Consider the following 26,466-nt stretch of genomic DNA (forward strand, 5'->3'; position numbering starts at 1 on the left):
AAAAGGGGAAAGAGATGAGCATTGTTTCACATTTACTTTCATCTGATTTAGATCAAGGAGGGAAAAACAACTTAATTATATATATAAATCTAACTATTTCTATAGGCAGTAGGAGGGGAGGGATGAAAGAAAAGAGAGAGGAGGCTAATAGGGAGGGAAGAAGTAATAAGAGTAAAGGGGAATAAAAGAAAGGGGGGCTGAAAGAAGGAAGGAAGGTAGTGGTTAAAAATTAAAACTCTATTGTGGAGAACATAGAATTAAATGGAACTTTCCATAATATAATAAGCAGTATCTACCTAAATCCTTCAACTAGCATTATATGCAATTGGAATAAGCTACATGCATGTCCAATAATATCAGGTTTGAAACAAGGATTCCATTATCATGACGATTATTCAATATGGTACTAGAAATGTTAGCTGTAGCAATAAGAGAAGAAAAGGAAATCGAGGGAATTAGAATACACAAAGAAGAAACTAAGTTCTCTCTCTTTGCAGATGATATCATGATATACTTAGAGAATCCCAGAGAATAAAGTAAAAAACTACTTGAAACAGTAAAAAAACTTTGGCAAATTTACAGGTTACAATATAAGCCCATACAAATCTTCTGCGTTTCTACATATTACTAATAAAGCCCAACAATAAGAGATAGAAAGAGAAATGCCATTTAAAACTTGGGTAGGCACTATAAAATGTTTGGGAGTCTACCTGACGAAACAAACCCAGGAACTGTATGAACATAATTATAAAACACTTTTCACACAAATAAAGTCAGATCTAAGTAAGTGGAAAAATGTCAGTTGCTCATGGTTAGGCTGAGCCAATGTAATACAAATGACACTTCTATCTGAATTAATTTACTTATTCAGTGCCATACCAACCAGACTATCAGATAATTATTTCTAGAGATAGGAAAAATATTATCAAAATTCATCTGGAAGAACAAAAAGTCCAGAGTATCAACGGAACCAATGAAAAAAAAAATAGTAGGGAAAGTGGCCTAGCTCTACAATATCTCAAATTGCATTATAAAGCCGTAATTATCAAAACCATTTCAAACTGGCTAACAAACAGAGGGGTAGACCACAGCAATAGGTTAGGTACTAAAAACACAGTATTTCACGAATATTGTAATCTATTGTTTGATAAACCCAAAGACCCCAGCTTCTGGGCTAAGAACTCAATCTTCAACAAAAATTCCTGGAAAAACTGGAAAACAGTGTGGTGAAAACTAGACATAGACCAATGCCTGACACTGTACACAAAAATATAGTCCAAGTGAGTACATGTCTAGGTATAAAGATTGATGTTATAAACAAATTAGTAGAGGAATGAATAGTGTGTTTATCCGATTTATGGAGATGGGAAGAATTTTTGATGAAACAAGAGATAGAAAATGTAATGAAATGCAAAATGGATAATTTTGATTACATTAAATTGAAAAGTTTTTGCACAAGCAAACCCAATGCAACCAAGATTAGGAGGGAAGCAGAAAACTGGGAAAGAATTTTTGCAGCTAGTGTCTGTGATAAAGGCCTCATTTCTAAAATATATAGAGAATTGAGTCAAATGTACAAAAATACAAGTCATTCCCCAATTGGTAAATGGTCAAAGGATATGAACAGCCAGCTTTCAGAGGAAAAAATTAAAGCTATCTATAGTCATATGAAAAAATGTTTTAAATCTCTATTGATTAGAGAGATGCAAATCAAAACAACTCTGAGATGCTACATCACACCTATCAGATTGGCTAACATGACAAAATGGGATGATGATAAATGTTGGAGAAGATGTGGGAGAGTTGGAACACTAATTCATTGTTGGTGGAGCTGTGAGCTGATCCAACCATTCTGGAGAGAAATTTGGAACTATCCCCAAAGGGCTACAAAAATGTGCACACCTTTTGAACCAACAATACCACTTCTAGGACTGTTTCCCCAAGAGCTCATAAAAATGGGAAAGGGTTCCATATGTACAAAATATTTATAGCAACTCTCTTTGTAATGGACAAAACCTGGAAATAAAGGGGATGCTCATCAGTTGTGGAATGGCTGAATAAATTGTGGTATATGAAAGTAATGGAATACTATTGTGCTGTAAGAAATGATGAACAGGAAGACTTCAGAGAAGCCTGGAAAGACATATATGAACTGATACTGAGTGAAGGGGGAAGAACCAGGAAAACTTTGTACACAACAACAAACACAATGTGAGAGGAATTTTTCTTAGTACTTAGTATTTCATTGCAGTTCAAGGACTTAAAAATTCCCCACTGGTGTCTTAAGGCAAAATGCCTTCCGCATCCAGAGAAAGAGCTGTAGAATCCAATCACAGAATGAAGCAGATCATTTTCTTTTGTATTATGTTTTGTTTTATGGTTTTTCCCATTCATTTTAATTTTTCTTTGCAACATGCATTTAATAGGAATGTGCATGTAGAACCTATATAAGATTTTATGCCTTCCCAGGGAGGGAAGAGGGAGGGAGGAGGGAATGAGGGGAAGGGAGTGGAAAAAAAATCTAAGATACATGGAAGTGATTGTCAAAAATTAAAAAAATAATAATACAATAAAAAAAACATAGATCTGTACACAACATTTGTAGATCTAACCAAGGCCTTTGACACTGTTAATCATGAGGGCTTATGGAAAATTATGCCAAGATTCATTTGCCCAGAGAAGTTCATTACTATCGTACATCAATTTCATGATGGCATGGTTGCCTGGGTTTTAGATAATGGACAATGCTCTTGTGCCTTCCCAGTCACCAATACAGTGAAACAGGGCTGTGTTCTTCCTCTCCTGATTTTTAGCATGATGTTTTCAGCCATGTTGTCAAATGCTTTGAATGAGGATGAACACGGCCAACTACTGTTTTGATGGTAAGTTCTTCAGTTTGAAAAGGTTACAAGTCAAGACCAAAGTAGGGGGAGTGTTGGTGCATGATTTTCTGTTTGTAGATGATAGTACACTCAATGCATCCTCTGAAGCTGAGATGCAACAAAGTGTGGATCAATTATCTGCTGCCTGTGCTAATTTTGGCTTAACAATTAATACCAAAAAAACACATGTGCTCCATCAGTCATCACCACACCATCCATATGTGGAACCATTGATTACAACACATGGAGAAATTTGAATGAAAGTACACTTACCTTGATAATGCACTTTCCAGGGATGTACACACTGAAAATGAGGTTGATGCATGCATTTCCAGAGCTAGCTCAGTATTTGGGAGGTTCAGCATGGTGTGCCCACATAAGAAAGGGTTCTGTGCTCTATCAGCAAAACAGAATTGAGACAGCACAAAGTAAACATAGGATGAGCAAATTTGGAGTATCCATCCCAAATATTCAAATGGACTCTCTGTGTTCAACCTGTGGTAGAGCATTCTGAGCTCATGTTGGTCTAATCAGCCACAGTCAGACACACTGAAACTGCACTTTATCATGGTGATGTTATTTTTGTCCAATTTGAAAATGCAGGACAACAACCACCAACCAACTGCTTTTCATCATCATCATCATCATCATCATCATCATCATCATCATCATCATCATCATTTTTCTTATTATTTTTCTCTGTATCTCTCTCTGTCTTTCATCTATCTCTCTTCTTTCTCTCCCCTGGCAGTTATTACAATGCTTGGCACATAGTGCTTAATAATTTAAAAAAAATTCATTCATGATGGATGTCTAGAAGTTGAGGTAATGAGCTACAATAGTAAATTTTGAGCTCTTCACTCTAATCAAGCCAACCTCTTCATTTCCTAAGAAAATATGTCATACTCACTCTTATTTCCATGCTATTGCCTTCACGGCTTCCCTCATGTAAAAACTATTTTCTTCTTACCCAAGCAGTGTTTGTCCTTTCAGACTCATGTCAAATTCCATCTTGCTATCCCCAAAGGGTATGACACTGGTTTCCCCAGGCTCTGCTAATCCTCTTGATGTAATAACATCTCAGTCACATAGTGTTTTAAAATTTACAAGCCACTTAGTTTTCTTCTTATTTCGCTTTTCATATTTGTGTCTTGCAAGGAGACTGAGTTCTTTGAGGACAAAAAAGTATGCAATATTTCTTTTGTACCTTCCCCAGAATTTTAGAGAGCTGAGCACAAACTGGGTGCTCAGTTTGAGATAAGTGGTTGCTCTTGTTTGTCCATTTTCAAAAGGAAGCACTGACATCATTGGGGATGTCTACACTTGTGGATGAATTGGGTTTATATAAGGCAGAGTTGCATAAAGTTATCAGCCTTACACTCTCTTTATGAATCATTAAAGTCCAGTGGCAGGACAAAAGTCAGATGACTGGTCATGGTTCAGGATGCAGTGGATGACCTTGGTGTCTAACCAATGTCTAACCAAGCTCTATGCCCTCACTTCACAGATCCTGCTTCAGCTCCTTTCATGACTGTGGGAACAAATTGTTCTGATACACCTACTCCATTGGGGAAAGTCTTCACTTGCTTAGGGTAGATATCCCCCTAACTCACCAGCAGGTTTAAGGCCTGTCAGGTATCCTCAACCTGGTTTTACTCAGATGGCTAAGCCCATTTCTGCTGAGATGATTTACATGCTACTGCTTCTTTGAGCCACAAGTAAGAGTTGAGTAAATCAAGTGGACACCAAAGATGGATAACCATCCCTAAAAAGGGATTGGTAAGTCCTTGCACCAGTGATGGTAGTCCTCCTGAACACCACAAATTTCTAGTGGATAGTGGACTGGACTTGGAGTCAGGAATACCTAAGTTCAGATCCATCTCAGACACTTAGGAGCTCTGACCACAGATATATCACTTCAATTTTTCGGAAGACGATTTCCCCATTTGTAAAAGAAGGGTGATGGACTATATGACCCATATGTTTCTTTGCAGTCCTAAAACTGACTATTTTATCTGAGTAAGGACTCTTACTCAAACTTATCAATATCTTTCTGATTGAGTTTAGCAGTCTATTTTTTATGTAATGTTTCTTTGAAAAAGAAAATGATGCACCAAACTCTTTGGATGGCATGTTTTATTGTCTTTAAATGTTTGTAGTTCTTAAATAAATGGCTAACATTTTTCAACTTCTTTTTAAAAAAATTATTTACTTTTAGTGTACTTTCATTACTAATTTATGCATTTTCCTTTCCCTTATTTGAAGTACACCTGAGGTTTCCTTTGATGTTTCAAAAGATGTCACCTAGGTGAGGGAAGGAAAGTATATTTCTATAGTACATAATAGTTGGAGACTCAAATATAAAGTCAAATGGAAGTGTGCTTTTGGAATTAAGGAAATATTTTCCAAAACTAATCAATTCTATTTTATAGCCATTTATAAAAATACATTCTTGCCATATATAAAGACAACATCCCCTCTCCTCCAGCTTTTCCCAAATAGTAGTGAAGTAATATACAAATTGAAGGAAAGGTGTGCTGAAACCTTTTCAAATGTCATTTTTGCTTGCTTCACTTGAATTTAATTCAGTTCAACAAGCATTTATTCAACACTCTCTACAGTACATAACATTGCCCTAAATATGTGCTCAGATGCATTTTTTTTTGTTGTTGTATAAAATAAATGAGTTGTCAGTGGAAATATGACTTCCAAAGACTGGTTCTACCCTTTGGGCTTAGGATTCCTTTCCTCTTCTCTGCAATGTCATTCATTCCCTCATTTAACAAATGTTTGTGAAGTGTTTACTATTTGCAAGGCTCTCAGGAGGATACACAGATAAAATGAGAAATATAAGAATGCAAAAGTACAGCAGTTACTACTTCTGTGGAAAATCCTCAAAAAAATGATGGAAGACAGATTTTTTTTTTAATTTGTCTAATATTCCCTGAAGGAACAAAATAGCAAAGACTCAGGTAGTGAAGTACTTGTTTCCCACAAAGAATTCTTTGTTCTTTCTAAATCATTAGTCTCTTTGATATACCATTCCCTCTCAGTATAAATTATTGTATTCTATTTTTTGTCATTTTTAAGCAAACTTGTTTTTGCTTTTTTGTGGATTTTGAGGGTGAGAGGAGTTGATCTTGCTCCTGAGTGATTCTTGTAAGTAAGGCAGGAATAGCAAGACCTCTGAATTATCAGACTTGTTTTGGAGTTTATCGAGTTCAATAGCAAGGGATTGCCACTCACATAGGCAGAGATTCCATGAAAGAACAACAACAACAACAACAAAAGAAAGACAAAGTTTACACTTGCTTAAACCACAAAGAAGAGGAAAAGTTTCAGGAAAAATAAGATTTGGGAGGGGGTGTTGTAAGAGCTGACTGATTTGATACCTTGACCTGAATGACCAAGCTGATTCCTGAAATCAAGAAACTTTTAAAATTTCCCTGAACAGACTTTGTTACACAGGATATTCTTTTGGAGGGATTATTGTCATGAGGAGATAGTAAGGAGATGATATAATGCATATTATATTATATATGATATGTTATATATAATATAGATTAAGATAATGCTTAACAAAGATGGAGGAAATTGTGCTCAGTTTGTAATGCAGAATCCCTTCCTCCTTTTTATGCTTTAAGGCATGACATTTATTCTAAGGGAGAAAGTTCCCACAAACAAGGATTGATGGGAAGAGAATTGAGCTGAGGGGGAGCAGGATATGGGAGGTAGTGGAACTCATAGCTTCCTAATTCTCCCAGAACCAGAATCCAGAAAAAGGTAGTGAGTCATAGCAGCTGCTTGATGCTTCAGAGCTGGTTACAAGTGTAACACCATCATAGTGAGTAGAGAACACTAGAGGCAGATGTTGAGATGGTGGGCACATCTCATAATCACTTAGACGTTCAGTCAGTAATTTCTTGGCTACTGTGGAAGGGTCTGTCTTCCTACAAGAAAAGGCTTCTACCCATCCTGAAAAAGAGTCTCTTAATAGTAGAACACATTTATACCCTTTCCAGGGTGGCATTTCAGTGAAATCCATTTGGATACTGATGTTAACAAAGGGACCCCAAAGTTTTTGTCATGCCCCCAACTCAGTTTTTACTCTTTTCCCTGGTTTATGTTGCCTACAAAAATGACATTGTTGGCAAACTAATCTCACTATCTGTGTTACTTCCAGGACTTTCCAATCCCTGAGGGTTTCAGCTACCACTCCCTTTAGTTGGAAGATAGTCTAGAAGCAGCCCAGGAGGCCTATTCACATGCCAGGACAGGAGACTGAGCTATTACAAAGTGGGTGGACAAAGGCAAGTGTGCACAATTGGCCTAAGGAAGAAGGGAAAACTGAAAGGAGTGACTATAGTCACCAGGAATTACAGCTTTTGCTGGGGAGTCTACATGAACATTTCCCATAGACACAGTGTCATTTAAGAAAGAATAGGCCTGTCATTTGCAGCTGGAAAGGTTTGACATCAGCAAAACTGCATCAAGGAAGAAACACAATCAGCAAAATAGATGGATATCCCATGAGCAATAAAGAATCCCTAGAGTCTCCAAGTTGTACAAAGTCATGATACACCAAAGTCATAGCAGAAACTTCTTCACTTGGAGATTCTGCAATTATCTGTTTGATTTCAGGTTAAGAGTCACAGCCAATCATGAATCAAATTTTCATATGTATCGTCAAGACAATATACGAAGAAATGGTGATTACTATGACTACGTCAGTAGTTCTCAGTTGCAAAGTATAACAGCCTCTCCATATATAGAAGGCAGAAGAAAAATATTTATTCAGACACCAGAAAGCCAAATCTCAGGACCAGAAAGCAAAATTAGTCATAGGAAACAAGAAGTCCATACAGGTTATCACTGCAGGGGACAAAAGCATTCCCAAGCCTCCCTGTCCCCTGTTGGGACCTTCCCACAAACACTTACGAACCTAAGCTGTACCTGCCTGCTTGTATCCTTCCTAACTCTGACTAGACTGACCAACTTCTTTGCAGCTCTGCTCCACCCTTCCTGTTCCACCAGTTCAGCAAGCTCCTCTCATCACATGTGACTTAGGCTTCTATGTGATCTAAGCAGGTCACATGGGTCTATTAATGAATATGAAAGATTTTGATATTTACATTACCATTACACCACATTATTCACAATCCTGTGAATAACCAGGCTCAGAATTAGCCAGATGAGAATATTCCTGTTCTGAAAGAAAATAGCAAAATGGAGAAACTGAGTCAGAAAGCTCTTATCTTTACCTATGTAGGGTTATCCCCTCAACTTCCTCAGGCGTGGGCATCCACTTTCAGTCCACCCTCCTTTTGGGCAGTACATGGAAGTCTTCTTAAATGGTGAATGATTGGCTCAATGACAATTTATACAATCATATCTAAAATCAAAATTTAGAGTAATATCAAAATATTGTCCCAAGAGATTTTTACCTTAAATAGCAAAATTTCTTTAATTGCAATTTAGAGGTAAGTTATCATTATTATTTTTCTGATGTTGCACAAACAGTTAACAATGAGCACATATAAGGAATCATATTTATCCTTCATTTATAAATCAAGAATAATCACGTTCTGGAGTTTCTCACATATGGTGAATATATGATAGCTCACTCAACAACCGCGGAAGAATTCTGACCACATTAAGCCTCTGATCTATTTTGCCTATTAACCTTAAGACATAATGAAATCTTTTAATCTGTCTATTGTTGCTAAGTTGGTTCAAATATGTAACTTCATTACATACTACTTATTAACAGGTACTATTTCATAATCTCAGATAAAACTCACTTTTCAGTATATGCAAACTTGCAAGTCTCTCCATTTTGACTGGGACTGGCCCTAGTTTCTCAAACTTCATCATTTTAGAAACTTATAGCATGCTATCAATAGCTTCTCTCAAAATTGATAGGAACTTATGACCTTACATGAATAGAAAGTCTCATGAAACCTAAGAAATAAGGACAACTTAAGAAGTCTTCACTACTTTTTTCTCCCACACAGTAAGTTATTATTAGTATTCATTTAAAAACAAAATATACCCAATTAAATATTTAAATTTTCAAACTCTGTGACCACATTCTTTAACAGCTCAATTAACAATCTAACAGTATCCAGATCAAAAGAAAAGTTACTTTTCTATTAATTGTAACACTCTGTAGCTATCATGTTTCAAGTTCATGGAACTTCTTATATGATTAATTCCTGAAAAATAACAGTACAAGAAAAATTAGAAACCTTATGACAACATAAACAAAATTATGCATTATTAAAACATAACAGACCTTTTTGCCAAGCAACATCAATTCATTTGAACAAATTTCTGAATTCTGTTATACAGTTATCAATTTGACATTCTATACCAATCACTTTCAAAAGTTAGTATAAAGTAGCTAAATTTAACATAATATTAGCTAACATTTATTCATCACTAACCTGGTGCCAGGCATGTACTAAGAACTCTATAATTTATCTCATTGGATCCTCATAACAATCTTGGCTGGTAAGTACTATTATTATCCCATTTTCACATAAGGAAAATGAGGCAAACAGAGGTAAAGTGACTTGCTTAGGTGTACACAGTTAATAACTATCTAAGATTGAATTTGAATTCAAGTTTTCCTGATCCATGAAGTTTCCAGGAATATTGCCTTAATGCCAAATATCAATGTATTTTGCATTAAGTTGTGATTTAGCATCATTATCCTAGTAGGTGTCAATGGGCAATCACAATGTCATGAGATTTATGTGAAAACCAGGCTTATTACAAGAGAAATGAACAAGCACGTAGAACCCAAAGAGTTCACAGTCCTTACAGAAGTTTGCATACTTACGACTATACAAGAAAAGGAGAAGAAAACAGGAAGGGACATGTCACGGGAGGGGAAAGGTGCTATAATCCCTCCCAAAGAGAGGAGGAAGACCATGGCAAAAGCCACATTCTTCTTCCTTGGGAACCTCTAGGGCTATGAAGAGATAGGAGGTTCTGCTTGTCTGCAAAGGACCTCAGCTGCATAAGCTTTTTCCCTAGCCAGGTACAGACTGGTACAGACTGGTTAGTGCCTCTCTTGCCTCTCAAGGATGCACAGGGAATTCAGCTTCAAGTAAGAAATTAAGTCAGGTGAAGGTAGAAGGGGGAGGGCTTCATCCTTGAAATATCCATGACCTCTTGCATGCTCTGGGTCCTTGTTTCTGGAAAATACGACAACTCAAAAGGACAAGTTCAAGGGACCCCTTCAAAGTCCTTAACATCAGAGAGCACATCTCACTGATAATGAGACAACATTATGATTTAGGTTCCAGACAAACTTCAGCCAAATCAAATCTGGATTTAAAATCACTAATGGTAATGTTCAAAATCTAAAATTTTCCAAAGGAACTGTCAGTACTTCAAATTTTAGAGCCCACTTCCTTCATTTGGCTCATTTTCAAAGATTCATGTTAAAAATCTCATATTCCCATCCCCCTCTTTTTGGAGCTCATGAGGCTCTAAGGATTGAAATAAAACTTTCTAATAATCCTTCTTATCTGTGAGGTACCTTGGCACTCTCTGTTCAGGTAAGATCATAAGATCTTATCAGTTCTGGAGAAGATGGAGGATGGCATGGTAAAGTTCTAATTCGAATAATTTCATGCTGCAAATTTATTTCTGCTTTCCATTTGGTAAATGTTAGAACTTAATAGAATTTTGTCTATCTAAAATTGATAACAGGTACTTCACTAAAGTTTCTCAACTCCTTATCTCAGTGAAATACAAAAAAAAAAGCTATGCAAACTTCTTTCCAAAATTCCACACCCTTTACTTTCAAAAGCTCTATTCACAGTCAGTGCAAACAGACTCCAACTTTCTTTAACTTTCTGTCCATTCTCCTGCTTTTTCTACTTACTAAAACCTTGTTTGCATTTTTCAATCCTTTTCAAAGTGACTTTGAAACTAACTTTTCACTCTATGTCTTGATTCCTCTCTTCTACTTACCTTCATTACTTTCTTAAATATACTTCCTCTTATTTCTCAGTCATACTGTAGTCTGACATTTCAGAGTCTCTCCTACACAGATTTCTTATATAATACCAATTAACTGCTATACTCTGGAGTTGCATAGTCTGTATCAATTTAGGTGACTTTGCTGCTACTTTAGCTAAACAATTTAATTATGTTTAATCATTTCAAACCAACTTCAGTATGTTTATTGTCTAGTAGGTAAAATCAACTTGTTCTAAAACCATATATCTGTCACCCTCCAGGACAGGGAGATATGTGTGTGCTATTTACAATTTATATTAATCCAGAAACAAACCTCCAAAAATCCATTAAAATGTCTGTTTTAGCCACTACCATAATTTGGAAATATACAATAATGATATTATATTTGTTATAATTTTTGGTCTCTAGTATGGTATAAATTTCTGCAAACTATGATCATTTTCTTGCCTATCTCTGCTCCATCCTGGACAGGGTTATAACAGCAGAGAGAAAGAATCTCTGTTTTCCTCCTTATCTTCTCCTCTTATCTTATCTTATCCTCCTTTCCTCCTTATCTTCCAGTGAAAGTCTAATAAAAAATTCAGTTTAAGTGAGTTCCTTCTTAATATTATTGATAGTTGAAAGAGCTTTTTTGAGACTTCATTAGTCTTTTCCACCCTTCTCAACTCAATTTCTGTGCTCTCTGTGGTATTTCTTTTTTATGTTTCCCTTCTAAGTTCTATTAGGTAAAAGACTGTATGAGATAGAGAACTTCTGAAGTGGAAGCATATATTTTGCATTCAAACAACGTGGCCAGTCCATCAGAGTTGTGCTCTCTGAAGCACAGTTAGAACACTTGAAAGTTCAGCTCCAGCAAGGACTTTTGTGTCTTTGTCTAATGCAGAAATAAGGAGATCTCAGAGTATCAAGCTCTTCTTGGGACTTGCTGAGTTCAATGGCTAGGGAGTCCACTCTCACAGGCAGAAACTCTCAGAAGAAACAAAGGAACAATGCACACATATATATACATATATACATATATATATATATATATATGTATGTTTATATATGTATATATACTTAAACTACAAAGGAGGGAGGAAGGCTTCAGGCTAAAGGAGATTGGGAGGGGTTGTTGCCAGATCTGGCTGATTATTTACCTTAAGGGAACCTTAAGGACCAAGCAGATACCTGAAATCGGGGAACCTTTGAAGTCTCCCAGAAGGGATGTTATCACACAGGCTGTTCTTATGCAGGGATCATTGGGGTGGGGAGCATGACAAGAAAGGCCTTTAATTGGTCAGGTAATGCTTAACAAAAAATGAAGGGAGATGTGCTCGGTTAACCAAGATAGAGGAGCTACGTTGAGCTTCTAATCCACATTCTCCCATGTAGTAGTTCAATAACTGGTTGCTAAACCAGTTAGTAGAAAGTAGTAGAATCAGTGAATAGAATGCCAGTCTTGGTGTTGAATCTTTCACCGGATACTAATTGTATTGCCATGGTATAGTCTCTTAACTTCTCTATATTTATTCACTTATCTGTAGAAGGAGGCTAGTAATAGCTATGGCACCTGTATCATTTATTATCATTCTTTCAAGATTGTTTCTATTTTTGTTGTTATTTCAGGATAAAATGAGACTTTATTTTTGAAGTATATTTTTGAAAATCTTAAAGTGGTATCTAAATGACAGCTGCAGCTTTATTCTGTGACCATGAAAAAACAAAAACAGTATGCCTTCAAAACCATTTACTTTTCATCAGTACATTCAATACACAGTCCTTAACACAATTTCACTGGGGTTTTCTCAATGTGTCTTAGCATGAAAATTCCCATAAAGCATATCTAAAGAGATTGTAGCATGGATTACTCTAGGATTTTGGCTAAAAGATTATTTTAAGGCAAAGTATATGGTCTGGTATGACTTTTTTCCCCTCTATTCACCCTGTTAAGGTGAAATAATGAAGCCATATGAGATGGAAGAGCACAGAACTATTATTATAAGTACTTTTTAAAAAAAATGAGTGATAACATCATAGCAGGTGCAATTCATTCCATTAATCTGTCTGCAAAGGAACAGAAAAGTTAATTTATTTTCTTTTCATTTTTGGAAGGCTTTGGAGATAAATATTCTATACAGAGAACTAAAACATTTTGTTTCTCTTAGTATGGCTATAAATTGAAAAACCTTGGCCCTGAATGGTGATATAATGAGAAATTACTAACCACTTTATGTATCTTATTTGGAGAAGATAAAATAAAATATTTATTCCTTCCAAAACACAGGAAATTCAGTTGGAATTACATGAGAATTCATATCGAAGAAGAAAATGATGAATCTTTTAATGTTTGAATGTTAATTAAGTTTATAAAGTATGATTTGCAAATTTTCTCATAGCTACCACTCATCCTTGTCAAGTAGTATTATTTATTTTACATGTTGCTTGTATTTTCATAGTGTCTTCTTTGCAAAGTACTTTCATATTTTATTGTCATGTTATGTCATTACAATTTAGATATTGGTTCCATGATTTCAATGTTTTAGGTAACTACCAATAAATAGAGTTCTTCTACCAATGCAGGTTAATACAATCTCTACAATTAAGAGAATTGCCAGAACAATTTGTAGCAAAGGATTATGGGATTTAAGCATAAAATAATCTAGAAATCAGATGTAAGATCATGCACAAGATCTCGCAGTTCAAAGGGACCTCAGAAGTCAATTATATCAACATTTATTTGAAAGAAAATTTCCTCTCCAACATTTCTGACACAGTGTACACCAGCTAGCATTTGAATAACTCTAGTAGACCAAGCAAAAATGAATGGAAACCACAAACAAACAAACAAACCCTACAACCTAGTAAGCCAGCCAATTCTACCATTATCCAACTCTCTTTTGTAGGAATTCTTCCTTACATCAAGAGTAAATTTGTCTTTTTGCTGTCAACCATTGGTTTTCTGTTTTCCCCTTTAGAGCCAACTAGAATATGTTTAAACTTTACTTCAGATGACAGTCCTTTAAAGGTTGGAAAATCATTCTTATTCACCCTCAATTCACCACTTCCCCACACTAAAAATGTCCATTGTTTTTAAAAACACCTCTTAACACCATGATCTCCAAGTACCCTCATCATTCTGGCCTCTCATTTCTGGATTTTCTCCATCTTATCAAAGTGCTTTCCAAAATGTGGTTGGAGAAAAAGAACAAAATACTCCACATATGGTATAAAGAATACCAAACACAATGGGACAATCTGCTGATTTAATATTTAAAACAGCAAAGTCTGAGATAACAAAGCTTTTGAGTATAATGATTTCTTTGCAAGGGTAACTTTTGCAATCAAATCAATTTTACTGACTTCTCAGTGGTCAGAGACAAAGGAATGATCTGCAGAACTTATTTTTATAATGGAAAAAGAGTTATTACAAATTAAAGCAAACTTAGGAAACTTATTTTGAACATAATTCAATTGGATAAGACAGATCATCTGACTAAATTACTATTCCCCTCACCTCAAGAGATTTCCTAACACAATTTGGTGTTATGAACAGCATTTGGAGTATAAATGTATCTGGGTGTAGCAGGGCATTTCCAGGGTGGTTCTATTAAATCTGATGTTCTATTGGATTAGAGTTTGAGTCTATCAGCCTCTCTGTCAAAGAGATATTGCCTTAGCCATCTTGCCCTGAAGCTGTAGCATTTACAATTAGAAGCATTACTTTTTTAAGGAACCTGTAGATTGACTAACAAAAGGGATCTTACTTTAGGAAGTTCAAGAAAAAGACAAATTATATGGCAAGACTGGAAAAGGAACTCAATCTTTAGAAAGAAAGTCTTATAATATCTAACTTAATCTTATGACTACATCATTCCTACAAAGATATATGCATACTCTAAATTATCTATCAATAAATGATAACTACTAATGTAGTCTTGTCAATTAATTTCATCATATCACCCCCATGTGTATAATATCTATGTTAAGAAGGCTAAGTAGCACAGTAAATAGAGTACTGGGTCTGTAGTCAGGACGATCTGAATTAAAATCTGACTTTAGATACTTAACTATCTTTGTGATTCTGGGTAAGTAAACTCATCTCTGAGTTTCAGTGTCCTCATCTGTAAAATAGAATAATAATAGCACTCATCTTGCACTATTTCCATTAGAATAAAATAAGTTAACATATGTAAGGCATTTTGCAGACATTATGGTACTATATGAATGCTAGCTATGAGGATATCTATGATTTAATCAGCTTTGTGACTGATTCATTTCACTTTTATTCTTAGGTTTAGGATTCATATTGAGGTTTCAGTTCCCTAATACTTTGAAATTGTTTTCAAATAAACTACTTTCAATTGATGTCTACTATCTTGACTATAAGTAGTTAATTTTTGAAGTCATGTATTAGAATTTTACATTTGAAGAACTGTTTTGAACTCATATTTCATTTTATATAATTCAGACCATGACTTTAACCTGAAAAACTCTTTTTTTTAATCTTTGCTCTCAACTAACATTTCAAATATTATGCTCATAATTATACTCAAGGCTGTATTTTTCAGGATTTTATTTATGATAATTGGAAAAAAACCCTGAAAAACCCAAATAATCATTTTAATGACATTTTAAATGTAGGAAAATGGTGAACACCTCAATTGTATAGATGGTGATAATGAACAACAGAGTTTGCACTTGTAAGACTTTTGAGAGCTATAGGGGGAAAATATTCTATTGCTAACTTTATCCCCCAAATTTGGGAATATCAGCAAAACATAAGAGAAAAATCAATGTGAACAGTTCACTCACTAATCAAAGTCAGACTTGACCCACTTACAACCCATGATAACTTCAATCTTAACTGTGTTCTCTGTGCTTTGATAGGCACTGTTTTATAGAAATGCACTCTGAATTTTTCAAGAATAATTGTACCATGGTGAAAGGACTTAACTACTTGGAGATATACTGGGGAATTCTTTTCTGATACTATTTAAATAAAGGAGTACAAATATTTTGCAAAGATCATACATACCTGGCCCTTAGTTTGCCGTATGTAGAAGGACAAAAATGGAAATGTTCCCTAAGTAAATATAATGTAGCTAAATGTGATTAAAATATAATGGAAATAAATTATCTTGATTTCTACTCATTTGCATACAAAATCTAGCATTTGCACTGAGAATTGAATTAAAAGCTAGGAAAATAAGTCAATTTGCCTGGGCCTAAATGAATAACTCTAAAGTGAGAAAAAGTAGAATTTGTAGGACCCAGAATTTTCTACAAAATTAAATTGAATTTACAAAATAAGATTTCATAAATTCCTTTTGCATGTCTTATTGCTTTAACTACCATTTCTAGTACAATATTGAATAATAGTGATGAAAATGAACATCTCTATTCACCTCTGATCCCTATTTTATCCCTATTTTAGCTAGCTTGTTCTTGGTTTTAGATACATGCTACTTATTGTTTTTCATAAGAAAGTGTATTGTATTTTGTCTAAAGCTTTTTCTGCAGCTGTAGAGATAATAATACGATTTTTGTTTTTGATGTAGTCAGTTATGCTGATAGTTTCCCTATTATTGAAATATCCTTGCATTCCTGGTATAAATACCACTTGACCATGATGGGGTACAGACTGAAAACCTCCTTGAACTCTCCTTGAATCTTCCCACTGAATCTGGCTCTTCATACCCAAATCTCTTACCCTTGGCCTAGCCTGTCCCTCCATTGTATGCTGCCTCTGGATTTTCTGCACCTGCTTCCCAACCTAGTCTTCCATTTTTTTGTTACCTCCCAATTGCTTCCATCTGTTTCACACCCTTGATCAGTCACCCCAGTCCCATCAAGACTCCTTGGCCACCTCTAGACCTTTTCCACAGTCTTTCTGTACATAAGATTCCTTTCAAATGCCCTAACAATGATAATTTTATTAGAATTTACATGTATCATCTTCCCATGTGGGAATATCAACAGTTTAACCTGAATTAGTCCTTTACAATTTTTGTGTCATGTTTAGCCTCCTTTAATCTTCTCTTGAGTCTTGTATTTGAAAGTCAAAATTTCTATTCAGGTCTGATCTTTTCATCAGCAATACTTGAAAATCCTCTATTTCATTAAATATCCATTTTTCCCCTCAAAGGATTATACTTAGGTTTGCTGGGTAGGTTATTCTTGGCTGTAATCGTAGCTCTTTTGCCTTCTGGAATAACATAATATAAATGTTCTACTCTTCAACTACCTTTGGCAGTTGCCAAATCTTGTGTGATCTTAACTGTGGTTCCATTATATTTGAATAAGTTCTTTATGGCTGCTGGAAGTGTTTTTTCTTTGACCTGGGAGCTCTGAAATCTAACTATAATATTCCCGGGAGTTTTTAGGTGATGATTGGTTGATTCTTTCAATTTCTATTTTACTTTCTAATTCTGGGATATCTGGGTAGTTTTCCTTGATATATATGTATACATATATACAGTTATGCATATATATATATATATTTGATATATTTGATATATATTTGATCATGACTTTCAAGTAATTTCAAGTAATTTCAAATGATTCTTAAGTTATCTCTCCTTGATCCATTTTACAAGTCAGTTGTTTTTAAAATGAAATATTTCATATTTTCTTCTACTTTTGCATTCTTTTGATTTAAAAAAAATTCAAAAAGTTTTCTTGATGCCTCATGGAATCGTTAACATCTGCTTGCTCAATTCTATTTTTTAAGGTATTATTTTCTTCAGTATTTTTTTGCCTCTTTTTCCTAGCTATTGTCTTTTCCTAATTTTATTGCCTTGCTCTCATTTATTTACCTAATTTTTCTTCTATCACTCATATTTGATTTTTGAGCATCATTTCTTAGCTCTTTCAGGAATTCTTGTTGTGCTTGTGTCCAATTACTTACTTTTTTTCACCTTTCAGGCTTTGTTTGTAGCATTGGTTCCTTATAAATTTGTTTGCTGATTTTTCTCATCATCTTAGTAGCTTTTCATGGTCTTTTTTAATTGTTTGCTCATTTTTCCAGCTTATGTCTTAACTTTGAACCTTATATTTAAATTGGGATCTGTTTCTATCATGAGGCAAGAGCACGGCCCCCAGTTCAGGCTATTTCACACTTCTGTTTTCAAGACTGATTCAGGAGAGTTGGAAGTTTTCAGTGTTTCCAAGGTGGTGTCATCTGGGCAGAGGAGTTATCACTGCTCTTCTGGTCTGCACTCTGGTTAATATACAGGAAGTAACCCTGTTCCCCTGTAGTTGCAAATGCCATTGTTCCTCAGGGGTCCCCTTTCCCTTGCTGTAGGAAGTGCTTCTCTCTAGCCTGAAAATGCTACTTAAAAGTATGTGTGCAACAGATTTGCTAAACAGCACCCTGTACTATATGCAGTGCTTGATGAGAGGTACTCTAATGGTGACTAGTTCTCCAATCTCCTTATCCTCGCTGGACATCTTCTGTCTATAGAATCAGCTGCTGATGTTGCCTCAACCTCCAAGGTTTAGAGTTGATGTTTTCACCACATTTGTTCTAGACCAGACGCCTCCCCAGTGTCACAGACCTCTCTTTATCTTTGGCTGAAAAAATGTCTCATCCCATTAATGGGCCTCAGATTAGGGGAGGCTTGTTTTGTAGGAAGGCCCACTCCTCTTGTTAATTGCTAATGAGGCGTTGGGTCACAAGGATCTTGATGCCCTTAGGCTGTGAAAATTGTATATATACACTGTGGTGAGGTTTTGCTTTGGGGACTTGGAAGAAGGTTCATGAGCCAGATGAGACTCTGAGTAGCCATGCCTCCCCCACCCCTGACTTTGAAAATGCAGGTGTTAGTACTTTTCTCTCTGGTAACTATGTATGTAAGTAATGGTTAGACAGTTGAATCTGTATGTTTACCTGTGATGTATGTATTGCTTGTGGTCAGACAGTTGGAAGCCCTATCTGCTGTTCTTTATTTCTCTGCTTCTATTTTCTCTGTTGATATATGTGATTAAAGAAGACTGTTGACCCCTTAAAAGTTGCTTTTGATCTGCTCAAAAGCAGATCTAAGAACCTGTGCTAGCAGCCTATCCTGGATGTCTCAGGGTTGATACAGTTGAATTGCCCCTTTTGAATTTGATTTAAGGTATTATTTTAAAATTGTGTGGGAGGGAATGTTGAGAGATGCTAGATTAAATGCTTCCACTGTCCTGACATCTTACTTCCATTGTACATATAAACATTTTGTAAACTTTTAAATTTCTTTATAATTATCAGTTTTGTGTAAATATCTATAAAATATTAAAAAACATATAGTTCTATATGAATTAAAGTTCTATATAAATATTTATATCTACGTAGATACCAATATTGTTGAGAAACAAAAGGATGTCTTAGAGTCAGGATGAACTGCATTTAAGTCCTGGATAATGACTGCATCATGCTGGTCTAAGTATTTAGTAATAATAGTAGTAATAGCTAACCTTTTATGGTGCTTACCATATGCTAGACACTGTACTAAGTGCTTCACAAATATCTCTTTTATCCTCACAACAACCCTGAGAGGAAGATACTATTATTATCCCTATTCAACAGTTGAGGAAACTGAGGCAAAGAGATGTAAAGTGACTTGCCCAGGATCACACAGATGGTAAGTCTCTGAGGCCAAATTTGAAATCAGATCTACCCGACTCTAGGACTAGGTCTCTATGTACTCATTGTTCCCAGACTACATTCTGAGATTTTAAATGGTAAAGCAGGTTCCTGTTTGCATTGAGAGATGAATGAAAAAGGGGAAAAAAACTGTTCCTAAGGAAAAAGACCAAACTAAAAACCCTAAAACAATTATTGGTTTTATTTTGCCTTGACAGGATAACTGGTATTTCAGGTATCCAAAAAAGAATTAAAAAATAAAATCAAAGTTGTTATAAGACCTATAAGTACAGGCATCACTAAAAATATTCAAAAACTAGAATTTTATTTAGCTAATTCATTGTTTCAAGGATCTGTGATTCCTTTGCATATAGATAGACATTCTTTCTGTCTATGTGGGTAGTGCCTGAGGTCTTTGTAGAGTGTCTTCATGAGTTATCTAAAAAAAAAAAATCAATAAATCAAGAAGTATTCATTAAGTGCCTATGATGTTGGAAGCACTAGGTATCAGAATGTAGATTTTTATTGTTCTTGCTCAGTCTTTTTCAATCATGTCTAAGTCTTCATGACCCCATTTGGAGGTTTCCTGGCAAAAATACTGAAATGGTTTGCCATTCACTTCTCTAGCTCATTTTACAGATGAGGAAACCAAGGCAAACAGAGCTAAGTTACTTACTCAGAGTCACATGATTATTGTCTGAGACCAGATTTGAACTCAGATCTGCCTTACTTCAAGCAAAGTACTATATCCACTGGGTCATATGCTGCCCTGAAAATATAGAGACAAAGAATGAAAAAAGAAATTCTCAAGGAGCTTTGATTTAATGAACAAGATGGCAAACTCACTTAAAAATCATATATAGACATACAATCTATATCTGGGCCATAGGGAAATATTTTTTAGCTTAATATAGCATTTTGTTCTCAAGAGGCACCAAAATAGGACTTTAACTTCACTGGATTTAGTATTAGCTGTATTATTGTATATACTGCATACCTATTTTAATCTTACCATTTTTCTTCCAAACTGCCACCCCTATTTTAGAGCTAAAGTAACTTACTCTGTCATTCATTTTTCCTTTTGTATTTCTTTATTTCCTTTTCTGTTATAATGGTTTACTCTTTTTTGGTTCTGGCATCTTTTCTTCTCAGCTTTTTATGATATTTTCTCTTCCTTTCATCATCATGGGAGTAAGATCTAGAGGTCAAAAATCTAAGAAGTAACTTAATAATCATGAATCATCTATAAAAAAAAAGCCATCATATTGACTAGAGATTCTTTTTTTTATGTGACATAGACCTATTTGGCAATCTGGTGAAAACTTTGGACCTATTTTCAGCATTTTTTAAAACACAAAATTAGATACTTAGAATTATAAAACAAACAATTTCTATGGAAATGCATTTGTCAAAATATTGTTCAAAGATGACAACAAAGTCAGAGACCCTGCTTGATAAATCCCTGATATAGGGCATATTTGTAATGTGTTTATAAACAACAATAATGAAAAATAAATTTAAGATTCAGTTTAAAAGTCTTAAGTATTAAAATATTAATTATGAGAGGTTCTTAGAAATATTGAATTTTCTCATAGTTTCAGTCATATATTACTGATTCTTATTTCTGTCACAAATATTGTGCTGATGTAGATTTCAACATTATTTGATATAATCTTTTTTATCATAGCATAAAATGATGAGGAACAAATTACTACCTATAGCTGCATTCCTACAGATTGAGAGATGTTTGTGACACAGAATTGCAAAAAGTAAACAAAAATACATGTGTTCACTAATACACATTTTGCAAAGTTTGTGAGCCTCTGAATTCTTTTCAGGATACACTATCATGCTCTTCGTGGCCAACCTCACCAGGTCTGAGATGGGAAAAGAGATGGTGTGACCTTCGATTAATTCCTTTACTTCATTCACGTTTCTCCCAGTACCTCCCTGGATCAGATTTGTGTCGGTGAGTGACTCTGTATTAATTTTGTATTGACAAGAAAATATGTTTATAAACCTGTTGCCTCTGTGTGTGTGCGTGTGCGTGTCTGTGTGTGTCTGTGTATTTGTGTATGTGTGTGTGTATGTGTGTATGCAGTGAATGTGGGAATGCTGATCTTATTTATCCTCAGCATTGTGATAGGATATGGAAACTATTTTGAAAATTTATCTAAGTATTTTTTAAGCCAGCTTTAAATACGAGGATCTTTCTTAACCACAATCTGAACGCAAAAGAGATGGAGAGGGAGATGACAATTACATAGCTCACAGAGCATAGCTTGTTGCTGCTGTTCATTTGTTTTAAATGAATAAGGAGATACTTTTTTTTAATATATATAACTGAGCAGGGCCTCAAAGACCATTTAGTACAATACACTCATTTTAATGATGAATAAACTTAGTCCTAGGGAGTTCAAATGTCTTGACCAAAAGCATATAGGTAGTAATCTTCAGATGCAAGATTTGCACCCATGTCTTTCCACTGCACCACACTCATGAGGGATTCCCTGGAACTACTCAGTCTCTGTGGAGGGACCGTTCCTTCTTATGGGGCAGCTAGGGGGCTCAGAGGATAGAACACTCAATCTGGAATCAGGAAGACCTAAGTCAAAATGTAACTTCAGACACTTACTAGTTGTGTGACCCTGGCCAGGTCACTTAACCCTGTTTACCTCAATTAGCTCAACTCTAAAATAAAATGGAGAAGCAAATGATAAAAGCACTCCACTATTCTTGACTAGAAAATCCCAAATGGGGTCACAAAACCTTGGACATGACCAAAACAACAAACTCCTTTTTAAAAGAACTTACCTTTGTATGAAATCTTTCAGGTCACATTTGCTTGACTCAGACTCAGCTGTTTTTATTCAATAAAGAGAAAAGTCTTTCCTGCTTTTTTATGTGAAAGGAAAAATTCTGGTGTGAAAAGGATATTTGAACACATTGATTATAACTTATAAAAAAGTTGACAGCAAAAGACAGAAATAATTAGAATGTGTGTACATCCTTCGTTGCCAAAGAAGATCATGCCATCAGAGAAATAATGATATGACTTGCACTTGACTTTGTTTTGAGTGAGGGAGGGTTGTGCAGGTCACCAGCCTCACTTTTCCACAGCCATGTGAAACCAGTAACCAGATATTCATCAGGATGATTGTAGATGACCCAGGATGAGGCAATTGGGGTAAATGACTTGCCCAAGGTCACACAGCTAATGAATGTCAAATGTCTGAGGTGAGATTTGAACTCAGGTCCTCCTGACTCCTGCACTGGTGCTCTATCCACTGCACCACCTAGCTGCCCAATTAGAATATTGAATGAATAAAGTCAGGGATTTTGTTTTTGTTGTTGTTCAGTCATGTCCGACTCTTGGTAGCTCTCTTTTGGGTTTTCTTGGCAAAGATAGTACAGTGGTTTGTCATTTTCTTCTCTGGTTCATTTTACAGATGAAGAACTCAAGTAAAAAGGTTAAATGACTTGCCCAGGGTCACACAACTACTAAAGTGTCTGAGTCTAGATTTAGACACAGGAAGATGAGTCTTTTTGACTATAGGCCAGAACTCTATCCACTGTGCAACCTAGCTGTCCCCCATATTAGGGAAGTTATTGCCAATTTCATGTCAAGTTCTACAAATATCATCTCCTCTTTCTATTGATAACTCTACAAACATCAATGAAAATTATATGGAAATTAATCAAAGCTAAGTATCAATTCCTCCACCATCTGAAAAAATAATTTCAATGTAGAGAACAGTAAACTTTATAGAGCTAGGCAGAAATTTATTTTCAAATTTCATGATTTTATATGAGTGAATATTATCCTATGTTTAGAATCAGGTGATACAGTGAATAAAATGTGGGACCTGGAGTCAAGAACACCTGAATTCAAATCTGGTTTCAGGCACTTAATTATCTGAGTTACATTGGACAAATATCATATCTTTGCCTCAGTTTCCTCAACTGTAAAATGGACATAATAATAGCGCTAACTGCCCAAGTTTGTTGTGTGGATCAAAAGAGATAATAATTATAAAACACTTAGCATAGTGCCTGGCATAAAGTAGGTGCTATGTAAATAGTAGCCATTATTGTTATTACTATGTTTTTGAAGTTCTATTCATATAAATATCATTAAGGACACAATGATTTTGTTAGAATCATGACATTTGATCTGCATATGGTAGTTCCCAGTGTAGAAAACCTCCCCACAGATGTTTATTTGCAGCTGCTCTGCAATCTCCAGTCTCCATGAGTTGCATGGGGCACTGGAAGTTTAAGTGATTTGCCAAAAGCCGCACAACTAAGGGTGTTAGAAGGTGGACCTTCAATCCAGATCTTTCTTACTTTAAGGTATTACATGCTTCTATATCATAGTGAGTCCTACTTTATATTAACATACACAGAAATAAATCTAATTCTTTTTAAAAATTTATTTATTTATTTTTAGTTTTCAACATTCATTTTCACAAGATTTTGAGTTTCAAATTTTCTCCCCATCTCTCCCTCCCCCACCCCAAAACACCATGCATTCTGATTACACTTTCCCTCAATATCCTCTCCCTTCTATCACACCCCTCCCTTCTCTTATCCCCATCTTCTCTCTTTTCTTGTAGGGCAAGATAGATTTCTATACCCTATTACCTGTAGTTCTTATTTCTCAGTTACATGAAAAAAAAAACCAAAAAAAAAAAACAAGCCAGTTGTCAGCATTCATTCCTAAAACTTTGAGTTCTAACTTCTCTTCTTTCCTCCCTTCCTACCCATCCCCACTGAGAATATAAGCATTTCAATATAGGCTATATATGTGTAGTTTTGCTAAAGACTTCCACAATAGTCATGTTGTGAAAGACTGCTTATATTTTCCTTCATCTTATCCTGTCCTCTCATTTGTTCTATTCTCTCTTTTGACGTTATCCCTCCACAGAAGTGTTAACTTCTAGTTACCCCTCTCCTCTCATTTGCTATCCCTTGTATCATCCCCCCACACCCCACTTATCCCCTTCTCTCCTACTTTCTTACAGTGTAAGATAGATTTTCATACCAAATTGAGTGTGCATGTTATTCCTTCCTTAAGCCAAATGTGATGAGAGTAAGCCTCACTTTTTTCCCTCTCACCTCCCCCTTTTCTCCTACACTGAAAAAGCTTTTACTTGCCTTTTTAACAAGAGATAATTTGTCCCATTCCATTTCTCCATTTCTCCTCCCAATATATTCCTCTCTCATCCCTTAATTTTATTTATTTAGATATCATTCCTTCCCATTCAACTCACCCTGTGCCCTCTGTCTACATATGTGTGTGAGTGTGTGTGTGTGTGTGTGTGTGTGTGTGTGTGTATAATCCCTCCAACTATCCAAATACTGAGAAAAATTTCAAGAGTTACAAATATTACCTCCTTTTCCATTTGGTTAATTTTGCTCTTTAAATCATTCTTCTCCTTGTTGGCTTTTTGGGCGTCTTTTGCCATTTGACTTAATCTATTTGTAAAAGTGTTAATTTCTTCAGCATTTTTTTAGGTCTCCTTTAGCAAGTTGTTGACTCATTTTTCATGATTTTCTTGCATCACTTTCATTTCTCTTCCCAATTTTTCCTCCACCTCTCTTACTTGATTTTCAAAATACTTTTTGAACTCTTCCATGGCCTGAGACCACTGTCCATCCACTTTGGAGGTTTTGGATGCAGAGGCCCTTACCCCTAGGTCTTCCTATGATGACATGCAATGCTCCTCCTTATCTGAAAGGATGGAAGAAAATACCTAGTCACCAAGAAAGTAATCTTCTATTGTTATATTCTTTTTTCCCTTTCTTTGGGCATTTCCCCAGCCAGTTATTTGGCTTTTGAGTTCTTTGTCAAGGGGAGCGTATGCTCTAGGGACCTGTAAGTTCTCAGTTCCTCCAAAGTGGCACAATCAAGAGAGAGAAGTTTACTTCTTTCCTGGTCTTCACTCTGGTCTGTGAGCAGGATTCCCTCTCCAGAGCTTCCACCTGCTCCCCCACACTATCCAGAACTCCTCCTCACCCCAGGGCTGCCACAGGGGGCTGAGATCCAGATCAGCTGCTTAATTCCACCAGGGCTTTAAGCCAGGGCTCCAATAATGGAAGCTGCTGCTGCCTGGGGACAGGTCTAGACCACTGTGTTTCCTTCTCACCCAAGTGAAAGAGCTTTCTCACTGACCTTTGAAGCTGTCTTTGGCATTTGTGAGTTGAGGGAATCTGGGATTCACAGCTGCTTCTGGTGGCACCTTGCAGACTGCTCCTGTCCTGTCCTTGCTGAGGTGCAGCCCATGCTATGCTGTGTTCTACTCCTCACCCAGTTCAATAGACCTTTCCTGTTGGCCTTCCAGGCTGCCTTGGGCTGGAAATCTCTTTCACTCTGTTGTTTTGTGGCTTCTGCTGTTCTAGAATTTATTTAGAGCCATTTTTTACAGATATTTTATGGGCTGTTGGAGGAGAGCTTCTAGAGGTGCATGCTTCTACTCTGCCATCTTAGCTCCACCAGTTAATCTAATTCTTAAAATAATGCCAGAATGCTGATATCCAACTCACAGGCTCCATGTTTTCAAGAATAAATCTCCCTCCTCAAGGATTAAATTAAATTCATGAAGCTTTAACTACAATCACACTCATAGAAAAGTAATTTTTTAAAACAGCCTGTGTAAACAGATAGAGACTAATGTTTCTACAACTCACACTTCATTCATATTAATGTTGGATAAAGATGACTGAAGGATTTTAATAGTGGTAAATATAACCCCTAGATAGCCATTAAGTGCATGGTGGATTCCCATCTTGACTTTCTCCCCTTCCTCCAATTCCCTCCTAAACCAAAAAGAGACAAATTCTAAAAACTCATGGAGTCCATTTTGATTTGAATTATGCCAATAATGATTTAATAACCAATTGTAATCATAACATTCAATTAGTGTCTAAAGGATGGGCTAACCTTACTAAGTAGTAACATTATATTTTTAGATCAGTGCTGTA

The 26,466-nt window shown here is 35.7% G+C and overlaps 1 protein-coding gene across 1 annotated transcript in view; it reads left to right on the forward strand.

Moving 5' to 3' along the window:
• The window catches only part of SNTG1 (syntrophin gamma 1), a 1,083,450-nt gene that overhangs the window by 748,632 nt on the left and 308,352 nt on the right, over nt 1–26,466 (forward strand). The window contains exon 11 of the mRNA XM_072604568.1: nt 21,321–21,451. Within this exon, the coding sequence (XP_072460669.1) occupies nt 21,321–21,451 (131 nt within the window). The remainder of the gene's footprint in view (nt 1–21,320; nt 21,452–26,466) is intronic.

This window comes from Notamacropus eugenii, chromosome 4, assembly GCF_028372415.1.
Source record: "Notamacropus eugenii isolate mMacEug1 chromosome 4, mMacEug1.pri_v2, whole genome shotgun sequence".
In the NCBI taxonomy this organism is placed as follows: Eukaryota; Metazoa; Chordata; class Mammalia; order Diprotodontia; family Macropodidae; genus Notamacropus; species Notamacropus eugenii.